This window comes from Carassius carassius, chromosome 26 (genome assembly GCF_963082965.1).
Source record: "Carassius carassius chromosome 26, fCarCar2.1, whole genome shotgun sequence".
NCBI lineage: Eukaryota > Metazoa > Chordata > Actinopteri > Cypriniformes > Cyprinidae > Carassius > Carassius carassius.
The window spans coordinates 6,136,908-6,150,158 of NC_081780.1; the positions used below are offsets into that span (position 1 = coordinate 6,136,908).

Consider the following 13,251-nt stretch of genomic DNA (forward strand, 5'->3'; position numbering starts at 1 on the left):
CAGGGACAAATATGTTGATGGTAGGAGTGCACGGGCCAAAGACTCCCTGTGAGGAAGTGTACGTCAAACACATGGGCAACAGAATGTACAATGTCACATACACAGTGAAGGAGAAAGGCGACTACATCCTGATAGTCAAATGGGGTGAAGAAATGGTGCCCGGAAGCCCTTTCCACGTCACCGTGCCTTAAAGACTGTCTTAAGCCCCTCTCCTCTATGCAAAGACTCTACTGATCGTCCTGGGAAAGAGACGGGATTCACCGACAATGCCTTTTCATGACATATTAATCAAGAAAACCTCTTCTATATCTGCATACTCTTTATCCAAAGTCCATTATGTGCTCATTTCACACTGCTATTTGTGTTGTACTCTGTTATTTTAGATGTTGTGAGACTAGAGAATGTTTGAATGGTGAAATGCTCATTTGAAAACGCTTCGTGCTAAATCACATCCATCTTGTAACCAGTGAAGTTACTGTCCGGACCATTTACAGACATAATTTAACAGCTGAATTATTTAATCAATTTTTGTTTTGTTTTAAATCTAATGCTAAAACTGGTCTTATTTTTTGTTGTTGTTGAAATAACACGATTTAGTCTGGACTAGGTTTGAAGCCAGTCCTAATCAAGGGTTTAGATTGAATGGAGAAAGCCTGATATTTAAGTCCTAGTGGACCAGGTTCAGACTCACACTGGGTCTAAACCGGTCCCGAGTGGCCCAGCACCCCTGCAGACTGGGTTGCGTGATTGGTTAGATGTTTTTTTTTTTGTACCAAGCGGTGTAGCAAAAACCGTTCAGCATGTGAATGTTTGAAATCCCACAGTTTTTACAGCGAGGATGTTAAAGAGCAACATTTTATAGTGATTTTATATGTATGAATTTAAAATAGAAATGTATGGAGAAACACTAATTGTTTGATATTTTAATCTACTGTTTGGTAAAACTGTGCTGGCATATTAAAGTTTTAATTGCTAACGTGACGTTTATTGAAGCCTTTTTTTCATATCATATCAACATTTTTTCATAAATACATAATAATAATAATTATTAGCCATCCAACACGACAAATGTAAAAACATGAGTATATTTATGCATGTTTTGCTTTCTTGCCATTTGTTTGTTGCATTTGCAGCCACTAGAGGGCGCTCTCTCACTAGTGAATACCAGGTGCAGTTAATGAGGTATTAGTTACAAACTCAATCAATGGAAGCTGCATTGGCCAGGAGAAAAGGTCCTTCAGGTCAGTGTTTGAATTATACCATTGATTGCCATTTAAAATAGCAGTACTACCCCAATTTATCCCAGATAAATCAATGGAAGTCATTTAAAATTCTCAGTTATATGAACCCATCGGTTCAGACAAGCGTGCTATTTTGCTACAGACATCAATATTCTGCTCATCTATCATCATGTCCGAGTCCTAATAAATATGAAAAAGCTGGAATATTTCGGTCACTCACTTCAGTTCTATAGAGTTCCACATTGCTCGGTTTGGGCTTTCATAGTGATCGATGACCACAGGTGCAGGAATCGGATGCAGTGAGGAGGAGGAGGGTGAAGAGGCTCGCAGAACCACCATCTGCTTTCTTTGGACAAATTGGTTGAGGAAGATCTATTGCTTTTCTTTAACCATGGCACGTTCTAGGGTTCTAGAAAACCTGATTCTGATTGGCCATTCTTGGTATCCTGTGGCCAGGTGTTTCCTAATACTTTAAAGATCATACCTTTTGTATTTCTCGCATCACAGGGCGTCATTCTCTCGTTAAATACAAACAGGGTTCGAAATGAGGGGGGTCTGGGGGGTGGGGTCTCGGACCCTCCATAAATCAATAGGGACCCCGCATAAGAATTCATTTTTGGATTTTGGGGGGTCCCCAACAAATATATTTTAACATTAAAAATTATTGTGAAAATTATAGGTTTTAGTGACGTTTTGTATTTATAACAGTAATTAATTTATTTCCTAGCGCGAGGCAGCAATCAGGGCAGCTATTAGCTAAATGTGAGTTCAGCATCACAGATTGTTGTTGTGGTGCTCCCGCAGACACGTACTAGATGAACACGGCAAAACGAGACATCACAAAGAGTGAAATCCTGAATGAAAATCCTGTAAGTGCTTCGATTGTGTTTATCTCCATAATTGCTTATAGTAAAATATTAGGAGTTCGAGTTCCTATATCAAGAGTTGCATTAACTAGATACCCAGTGTAATGATTAGAAGAGTACGTTTGTCAAAGTGTCTTGCTAGCTGTAACTTATGTGTATGAAGCCAAATGATCTGCCAGCTAACAGCAGAACGAGCAGCTAGACTAGTTATTCAAAGCTAGCTTAACAATCTACTTGTCCAGTCAGTGATTACGAAAGATAACCAGGACTTAATTCAAGTCTGTGAGTTGATTAAAGTGAATGTGATTTTAGCATGAATGTACATGAGAGCTTGGTAAAGAAGCTAATATTATTTTTCTTAATTTGGAATCCTGCACATGGAAAGAAAAAGAGGAAAAAGAAAGATCACCGACTTTTTTTCAAGGGTAAATTGTGCTTATGTGATAACATGGCTGTTGTGGGAAATTGTAGATATCAGGGATGCAAAAACAGCGCGCTTTTCGGCGCCTCCCGCCTATTGTTTCTTTTACTCTCTATGGTATCTGCAACTGCATCAAATTCTCATCAAATTCTGCTTAAAAAACTCCCTGTCAATACAGAACGAAATATGCTGTAGCCTATTTTGGCGTCAAAACTGCCTACGTTGTCTTTGCTGTATCAGTAGGTTATGTAGACTAGTCTGTCTGTCGGCGCGCAGGTCCAGGCAGTCGCAGACAGCACGTGAAGTTCGTGAATACCGAATTCCCTTGTCTTTCTTATAAATTTGTGTTTGAACGAAAAAAAAAAAAAATAACGATGTGCTCGAAAAAATAAGTCAAAGTGTCCGTTTCAACGAGTTTCCCCGTAAAGGCAGTCAGAGAAAGAAAACAGATGCGTGTCATTAGATACATGCATTCGTCTTAAAGGGGCAGCAACCCAATATACCTGCAGCTTTTTGTCACCAAAGTTAATCAAAAAACAAAAGAGAAAGAGAAAAAACATTTTTGTAGCTAAAGGTAAACTGTATTAAAGCTGCAGTCTGTAACTTTTGACGCTCTAGCGGTTAATAAACAGAACTGCTTGCGTGTTGCGGAAGGACATTGTAGCCGGAGCTACTTCTCTCTGTTTATGTCTATGAAGAATCACAAAGGTACTGGGTTACTCCGCCGCGGTACCCCTGAAGCAATCTAAAATAGTCCGAATATAAACACTTATTATAGGTGTACCCTAGTGATCCAGGACAGGCTAAAAACACAGTTTGGAAAATGGATTCATGGTGTACTCGCTTATTATATACATTTTGTATACTTTGAACACAAAAAAAGTTATGGACCGCAGCTCTGATTGGTTGTTTCTTTACCGGGAGCGGTAAGAAACAACCAATCAGAGCTGCAGTCCATAACTTTTTTTTTTACACCTATAATAAGTGTTTATATTCGGACTATTTTAGATTGCTTCAGGGGTACCGCGGCGGAGTAACCCAGTACCTTTGTGATTCTTCATAGACATAAACAGAGAGAAGTAGCTCCGGCTACAATGTCCTTCCACAACACGCAAGCAGTTCTGTTTATTAATCGCTAGAGCGTCAAAAGTTACCGACTGCAGCTTTAATTGTATGAACCATATTTAATGTATACAGTGAAGGCAGTGTTATTTTACATTTGATTATTCAATGTCTGTAACTTAATGCAGTTAATTTACCTGAGAAACCAAAAGCACTGCTTTATTTCACATGTATTTTTGTTCTATTGCATTTATATATGCTTGTACTTTGTTTATTATTTTCTATGCAGAGGCACTAGGCCTACCCTACAAAATTACCCCAATCATCCTAGAACTTTACAAAAAGAGCTACTCAAATCATCAGGTGAAATTGTTTTCAGGAAGAAGAGGAAGGAGTAGTAAAGCAAGAAGAAGTGCTAATTTTTCAGAATTTCATTTTAGTCTATGTGCCTATAGGGGTGGGATGGCAGGGGTTGGTGGCAATGTAAGTATCTAGGTATTTGCAGCGGGGCAAGGGAAAAACAGCCCAAGACCATTATCCCACCTTCAACACTGGTCCATATAATTTTGCCTACAGTGTATCGTTTAGCAAGGTAGTCTTCAGAACCTTTAATAATTAAATTTTAGGGGACCCCCCAAGAGTCCTAAGTCATTTCGAACCCTGAACACAAACGTCAATCGTGCAATGCAGTTTTGCAAATCCAGGTGGATTTTGATTGGCTGTCTTCATCGTTCATCCAAAAAAAAAAAAAAAAAATTCAAATAAATAAATAAAATAAAAATTTAAATAAATAAAAATATCAAATAAATCTGAAAGCGGTTTCAAAGATATATTCACTTCTCCTTTCTCACCGTAACGATTATCATAATGTTGTAATTATCGGCTCTTTACTCACTGTTATATCAGGGCGATTCAATCTTATTGCTATAATGATTTTTCTTAAATGCGCTTTTAAATCCGCCCCCCTCAATGTTTACTGTTTACCACACGATACGCTACCAACCGCCAGCAACGTTTGATCAGTAATTGTAATTAATTAATTTGTTTAATAATTTCTATAATCGTTGCGAATATAATAAAAATACAACACATTACTCACTCTATTGACAGCGTGTCATTGGGTCCCTCTGGCATTGGACGTCGTCTCCAGTTTATACGTGGCAAACTAAACACAATGTGCAAAACGCTCAACAGCGGAGAAAACATCTCGGTTACGTATGTAACCACGGTTCCCTGAATAGGGAATGAGATGCTTTTTCACAGCCTCCGGTTGTAATATCTTTCTCGTTAAGAACCGCCATAAAGTGAAGTAAATTTGCCGAGATTAGACACGACTCGACACGCCTTCGACGAGACTTTAGGCCGCGGCCGAGTTCGGCGTGATCCGTTTGGCTAGAGAGTTGTCAGCAATGGTGGCGAAACCCACGGCGTTCGTGACGTGTGCTGATTAAGGCTGCTTCCAGGACCTCGAAACCTCTTGGTGGAGGTCCATGAAGAAGGGTAGCGGCTCACGGGGGGATAGTTTATCCACCACGCAGGTAACCACATTCAACAGCTCACTGAGGAAGGGGAGGCGGGTTTCTCCTGTCCACTCAGAGGGAGAGAACCGCATGTGCCGGCCAGAGCCTACTCTGAGTCCGAAGCCGCTTTGGACAAACATAGTTTGTAAAAGCAAATCTGCTGATTAACACACTCGAGTGGGGAGAGAGCAAAGTGGAAAAAACTCTAGCGCATCACTGTATTCATAGTCCAAGCCACACACATCGCCCCAAACCACCACCTCGTGCGGCGCCTCGGCGACCGCAGAAGCATAACGGTGGGGGTTAGACGCGAGGCGACCTATAGAAAATACACTCCAGAGCGCAGAACTGTAGCCGCAGGCTATTACGGAGAGAACATGTAGTGCCTCCCCGTGATAAACCCATTATACGGCTCTTACCTTTCGTTGACTCATCGTGTCCCGAAGAGGAGTTGAACACTGCTCGAAGAAAAAAACGCTGAGAATGCGAGATGGTTTCCTTAGGGCACAAATAATTCGCTTTCCTGAAGGAAATGAAATCTGAGCGAAATAGCGCGCGCCACTCAGGTATACGATGCGTACGCATGCGTAGGGCGGTGCCAAGCGCTATTTGGCCAATAGGATTGGCGGGATGGTATAGGGCTTCAGACATTCGTCCCACCGAGAGGTGTTTCCATACGGTGACGTCACCGCAGCATTGAAGTGACCTATGAAAGGAACTCAGGATCTTCAGTCAGGCAGGTGTGTGATGCGATCCTGTCAATGTCCTCGTCGTCGTCTTGTAGTTGTGGCTTTGCTATGTTCCATTCGTGACAACGTATGCTTTCCACTTCTGTTGGCATCTCACAACACTTGCTACTTAAAACACCACCAATTTTGAAGAGATCTCTGTCTCTCTGAGGCTTGAAGACGTACTGCTGCAGTGGATGCTTCCTCCATCGCTCTGAGTACTTGATCTGTGTATTCTGGTTGTGTCAAATTCAACGTTGTCTGTTGATATATTGAATTCATCTTCCATTGCAATTTCCTGTACGTATAAATATGTTTAAATCTTAACAGTGAAAAGTAACACTTACGAAATCTCTGTGTAAACCATAGACAGTAAGTGTAAACAATGAGTGACATACACGCGCGAGAGATCACTTCCGGCGCTTTCCGAGCTTGCACAGACTAAGCCAGAGCGCACGCACAAGTCACACAACAGGAAGCACGCGTGCCCTCAGATCACTTGGACATGGTTGTGTACAAGAGGTAAAAATGATATAAATACTGTTCGTTTTCTTACACAAACCGCTCGTTTCGTGTCTTAGGTCATCAATGTGTACTTACGATGGGGAATTGTTTAATTTAGACTCCTCTGTGCATGCTCTTTGAGGTGGTGACCATAGACCTCCATTATATGAGTCACAGACAAGAACGGTTTGACCTAAAATATCCAAATGGGAAATACTGCGGAAACAAAGAAACTTACATCTTGGATGCCCTTGAGGTAAGCTAAAACATATCAAAATTTATTTTGAAAGTGAACTATCCCTTTAAGATAATATAGGCTACAGGTATAGATCTAGTTTTGGGGGAAATGAAAATTTTCGAACCTTTGTATCAACTGAACCAATTGATTCGCAAAATGATTTTTCACGCTTTCACGCTGGTGCCGTCTGCTGGTCAGAATCGTGTATAAGCAACGAAAACTTGGGCCGAACATGAATAAAAAAATACAATTAAAATATTATACAAAAATTATTTTGGGGACATGTAGCCTAAAACCCATTGAGATTTTGTATACTGAATTAAGTGACAATTTGATAAACACTCCAAATCACTGGTTCGAAAAAATTTATTTGCAAAGGTTTTGAAGCTTCAAGAAGCAGTTTTTCAAAAGCACCCATTGTGTATTCACCATATAACCATATAATAATTAGGATAATGCACAGCCATTTATTATCACAAAATAAACACCTTATGTGTAGACTTCACTATACTCATAGAGTTATCAAAACTTAACTGTTTTAGTTATTATAATAGGTGTCTTCCTTGCGGAGGGCCCTTTACTCTCTTTAATTATAATCTCAGTATGATTATTCTCTGTAGAGGCAAGAGTTCAAATAGGCTGAATTCAATAGGTTATCTATGAAATCATGCATGATATTCAAAGAGCATTATGGGAGTTAAAGACTGACTTAAGTAACTGGCCCCTTCTAGGCCCACAGGTCAACCTGATCCCTTCATATGCATTTTATCTTATGCTCTCAGCCACCGCACTATCCATATATCCCAAGAACTCTCTTTCTGCAAATAAAGATAGAGAGATGCCTAGTGGCTGCACCCCGTCACCTCATCAGTATGTGAACATCCTCCTGAAAGGTGCTTGATCTCTACTTTCTTTTTGTCCCTGGGCTGGGCCTCCAGGAGTGGGCTAGACAGAACCCATCTTAATGAGATACGGGGGATGACAGGAACCTAATGGATTCCTGGTCATTTGTAATGAGGATGTAAATGGCAATAAAGGCTCTGGGGCTCAGAATTAAAGCTGCATATTTCTAACACCGAGTCACAGTGGAGTTGTTCAAACGGATTTCTCGTTATAGAGAAAAAAAGGACAGGGAAAGGGGAAAAGCCATTTTAAGGCATGGAAAGAGAGAGAATTTAAACGCCTGGTTGTGTGTGTGGGAAAACCGCTTAGCAACGTAAATGACCTTGCACCTGTGGCTGGAGGTATATGGAGGTATAGCGGGGCGTACTGTCCTTCCTTTGACAGTGTTTGATTAAGTGGCCTTAATCTCCTGTGGATTGTGACGCAAACTGAGAAGAGTCAACCAGAACAAACGCCATTTCTGTGTGTTTTAAAGGTTGACAGATTTTATGAGTCGTTTTAAATTTAAAAAGAGGAAAAAGGTAAATGTGTTATTTTTTTTTTAGAAAATGGATCAATAATAATTAGCAATAAGTTAATATTTAGTAAAGATATGGCTCACATTAGCTAAAGTTAAGAAGTTAAAAAATGTTCTTTGTTTAAAGGTCACACAGACGTCAATGTCAAATCAACCAGCTGTATGGAAAAATTGTTCATCCTCACTCGAAATTACTGATTGTGGTGATTCCTATTCAGAAATAACATTGTGCATGTGAAAATAAATTAAACAAATCAGTCACTTGTCAGGTTGTCACTTCACTTGTCACTTCTTATTCAGAAGTGCCTACGTTTTGGATTTCAGATGCAACCAGTCACTTGTTTTGTTTCAGAATGAATCATTTATGAATAAATTGTTTGAGTGAATGATTCACTGACTCACTCATACAGACATTTACTGGTTGCCAACTGAGTCATTGAAGAACCTCTCTAGTAATACAGTCCATGGTTGGCAAATGTATCAAAAACAACTCTGAACTCAAATGTTTTATTGATTAAAGTTATCATTGTTCACGAAAGTTGTTTTAAACGAAAAAAAAAAGACTATGGAAATTGATATGAAAACAGTGAAAAGTCTCTGCGCTTTTGGATCGTTACGACTTGTTTCTCAGCCAATCAAATTTGAGTATCTGAACTAATTTGCTGCATTTAATTTGTCGGCAGCCGTCTTCGAAATGAGACACAGCTTCTGTTTTAAGATGCTTTGCTTAAAAGCGTTGACAGTTGGCATTTCATTTTATGAACATTCTGGATGTTGCTTGAATTCTCCACTATAACATTTAAACAGGACATTTAAAGAGTTTTTGTTGTTTTATTTTTAACCATCTGCTTCTGGAAAAGTGTAAGTTTGACTGGTTAGGAAAGACATTGCACTTTTAGAAACCCCGCTGACCCTGAGTATTTGTCAAGCCAACATAAGTGTTCATAACAGCAGAAAGCACCATGACGGATTTCAGGAACCATTAACAGTTCGAATATTTCAGTCCTCGTGTGCCGTAAGACAACGCTTCTTATGGTGATGGTAGGTGTCGAGGTGGATGCTGGAGTGTTTCCTCACTATTCCTCAGGCGTCATGGCAACGCTGTTTAATGGAAGGGGTTGGTTGTCTTATCAGAAAATGCAATCTGCTGAGTTTACTGGGGGAGAGGACAGATTGTGGGCATGATGGGAAATTTCCATCACCTGCTTTTTCACTTACAACTAAGCACACATCTAAATTTGAAAGCGAGCACACTTCCAAGTATAAACACCCTTCGGCAACACTGATTAATTCATATGTGTCATGCAGCCATGTATGAAAATACGTACATGTGATGTTCACGGTCTGTGCTGTTGAACCCCCAGCATGCTAAATCCTAATCCATGCTAATGTAAAAAATACACTGTCTTCAATTTTTTCCCCTCATGAATCATGAATAGGAGTTTCAATTGATACTCTGAGAGCAATGCAATTCTGTGGCAGCAGCAGGAGGAGAGGTAAATTATTAAGGTGCTGTGATACAGCATGCCAATGTATTGAGCTCTCTGTGTGTAAATGTGTTTCTGGGCGTACAGACAGAGGACCTTATATATGTGCACACAATGCACGTTTGTGTATTTATGGAATATCTCGTTTTAGTAGATGAGTGTATGTTTGAGTCATCTGTCCACTTGGTGGCAGCAGACACTATGTGAACAATAATTGAACGTGAAAATCATATAAATTATGTTAGACCAGTAATATTTATCTGATTGATCAGATTGAGACAGAAAACAGAAGCTGTTCCACAAATGGTTAGTGAGTTTGAAGTGTTGAGGCCCATTCACACGATGAACTATAACAATAACTATATTAGATACTATCACATGATAACATTCTGATTATTATTAGCTAACGGTGTATTTATGATGTCTGCTGCGTTTTGTGCGATTGTGCTCTTTAAAGCAGGATGGATTATGATTAGCTGTCAATTTTTTTTATCGTTCATTAGTTGGTGGAAAAAAAACCAACTAACCAACTCTGTGCTGTTAGCATTACAGTTTAGGTGTGGACTCTGCTATTCTATTACATTTAGTCTTAATTATTAATGTTATAGTTATTGTCATTTGTGTGAATGGGTCTATCAAGGAATAGTTTACCCAAAAATGAAAATTCTGTCATTTACCTGTATGATAAGAGATTTTGTTCCCTGTTCCCCACTGAATTTCAGATATTCATACAGGTTTGGAACAACTCGAAGGGGAATTAACAATGATGACGGAATGGTAATTTTGGGCGAACTATCATTTTAAAGCTTCTTCATGGAACCATAGATGCCAAGAAAGAACTGCCAACCTTCCTCTCCAACAAGATCACGTCACCTTAGATTAGTTGATAGATTCATTGCATCACATGAAAGGTTTGAGGATAAAAAGTTTTTAAAATTAGCCATAAATATTTCTGATAGCACGTTTTCATGATGCGGGTTAGCGATGGTGATTAACGCTTAGTTTTTTTCCTCCCTCAGACCATCTGGGCAGCAGCTAAATAGACCACTGCAGCCAGCACACTAACAATCTCTCTGCTGCCATTTTGCCCTCTCTGATCATCTTGACTTGATTTCAAGACCTGTTTTTTTTTCTAAACTCAGTGAGCTATAAGATTGCAGAGCCTTCATCAAAACCATAAATGGCTTCTGATGGCATTCACGCTCTTGCATTTGTTGCTTTTATTATGTGTATTATTAGGCTGAACGGATGATTTGCAATTAATACTATTCAGAGTAGGAAGGAAAGAGGAGGTGGAGGAGAAGACCGAGGGATAAAAATACTCCTCCTATTTATAAGAGCCGGAATTCTAATCCAGGAGGAATGACGTATCGGTCCAACCCATTAACAGACCAGAGGATCCAAGCATCACTTTTTTTCCCTTTTTCTTATATCTCATCTTCTATTCTTTTTGTTCTTTTATAAGATCAGTGGCAGTCACTTTGAAGCGTTCACACCTCAGAGATGAAATGCATGAGTAGATTTCACACTTTTCTGCAGAAAGAAATTAAACATAAACATGCAAATGTCTGTTCCTAATAAACTTACACCAGTCTTCCTCTGCTGATATATTTTAACTGTCTCTCCCTCTCCCTCATTATTATACTTTTCGGTCTCTTATCTGCTAACCCAGTTGTTCTGGACAAAAGTAGAAACCTTGGGGGAAGTGGGCCAGTAGTGCAGGCAGGACTGTGTGTGTGTGTATTTTTCATTTTGCGCCATACAGTACATCTCAGTGGTGTCCCATTCATCTATTCATACTTGGAATTGTGTGTCGTAATGCATGCAACATAAAATGTGAGGGCCATTCTGTGCTTTTATTTGTGTCTGTGCATGCATGCAATAAAATGGCTTGACAAATGCAGTTTTATTTTCTCTGTTGATGGAGAAACGTGATGTAGGGGTGGGATGTAATGAAGGGCCTGTACCTTTTAAAAGCAGCCAAAAGCCTTTAGTTTATAACTCACAGATGAAGCATGATTTCCGTCAAGTCATGTTGATTTCTTTTCATTAAGCTACAAAAATAAATAAAAAAACGTACATTTTCCACACTCATTCACTCTTTTATCTCATGCCTGATATGCTGCAAACCTCCCCATTCATGTGTCTGTCTGCACATTGCAAACATTTCCCACCCTTTTGCTGGTGGAGCTATAAATATTATTTTGTTATTATTCTGCACATTTGACACCTGTCCTTACCTGTGTGTTACATTTATTTGATGACAAACATCTTACAGGTACATAATCACCCATCTGTAATAACAACGTCTTTCTTACCAAAAAAAATTAATAAATCCATCATAATATACAATAACAAAGAACAACATGTGCCTGTCTTGGCCATTTAGCATGATAACTTGGTATAAGTGCTATAGATTTACAGATTACACTTCAACTTTTCCTATTTTTCTCTTCATATCATCTCACAATGTAGTGTGAAAAGTAGTATAGAACCTAGTGATTTCTATTTTATCCTATGTGTGCTCTATGCAAGGCATAATATTTTTGCTACTATATTTATTATCTCCATGTTTCATCTGTCATAATGTTTCTAATAATTCTAAACATGGTTCTGTCCATAAATGGAAATGGGTGCTTGAGACATCATATCCGCATATGACATCATATCTCTGGCCCACAGCGCACTCTGGCCTTCACTTATAATATTTTAATTTTGAATGCTGATATGACAATATAATTCATTGGAAACTTAAAATGTAAATGCCTTTAAATAAATGCAAACTAAACATCAATCCATCAGTATTCTCCAAACGTGAACACTATGCACAAATAGTCCAAATGGATGTTGTCTGTTTATTACTAAATTTGTTTGTGGCTTATTTCATGATACTGGGGCCTGTTCCATAAAACAAGTTTACCAATAAAGCCAGGCTTATTTCAGTTAGTCTGACTTATTTTGAGCCAAATCAACTGACAGTAAGTCAGACCAGTTGAAATAAACCTGGCTTGTTTGGTAAACCTTTTTTATGAAACAGGTCCCAGGTATGATTTCCAATTTATTTTGCAGAGATCATAACATAAATAAAGAATCTACCTTTGCTGTAAGATTTGTGTAGTAAAATAGTGGCCTTATATAGTGCTTGTAGACTTTAGTAATGATTTTTGACGAGAAGTAGGACACTGAAAAAATGTAAACAATAAATAATTCTGTTTGTGAACGCTAATGCAAGAACTATGAAAAATGCCGTCCGTGAACATTTGAGTGACATTGTAAATTAATGATTGATTCAGTGTTTTGAATCGATTCGTTGAAACGGACAGAACTGGTTCATGGCCATTTCTCGTTTTAACCCCAAGCGGCCATAATGACACTCTGTTTACAAACCATAATAGTCTGCCCAAAGCATACTGAAATCATAACAATATTTACAGTAATGCTACATTTTATAACAGCTGCAGATTCATTGCTAAGTTTCCGTGCATATTCAATATATTTCCCAGTCCTGCCGTAAGTGTAAGAGGCTTCAGTATTTTTTGTCCCCGTGAGGCTTCTCAGCCACTGCACAGCACCTCAAAATGTTTGTCCTTTATGCATAAACTACCCAGCATGCATTATTCAAATGACTGGAGCGCCAGCCACAGCCTCATAACCATACACAAACACCTAGTCTGCTAAACTGGGAAATAAAACCCCTTTCTCTTCTCATACAACTGACAGAGGAACTATACTAGTCTACTGTGCACGCTGAGGCACAGACAAAT

General features: G+C 39.0%; 1 protein-coding gene and 1 long non-coding RNA gene across 9 annotated transcripts in view; both read left to right on the top strand.

The window, feature by feature from the left end:
* LOC132105639 (filamin-C-like) overlaps positions 1–976 on the top strand; it is a 49,618-nt gene extending 48,642 nt beyond the window's left edge. For all 8 annotated transcript variants that reach the window (XM_059510920.1, XM_059510921.1, XM_059510922.1 and 5 more), the window contains one exon: positions 4–976. In XM_059510920.1, coding sequence (XP_059366903.1) covers positions 4–191 — 188 coding nt within the window. In that variant the 3' untranslated portion in view covers positions 192–976. The remainder of the gene's footprint in view (positions 1–3) is intronic.
* A 5,272-nt stretch (positions 977–6,248) lies between these two features.
* LOC132106257 (uncharacterized) lies at positions 6,249–11,386 on the top strand. Its single transcript, XR_009424088.1, has 3 exons — positions 6,249–6,360; positions 10,210–10,398; positions 10,507–11,386. It is a non-coding gene; the product is annotated as an uncharacterized LOC132106257 (long non-coding RNA).
* The last annotated feature ends 1,865 nt before the right edge of the window (positions 11,387–13,251 follow it).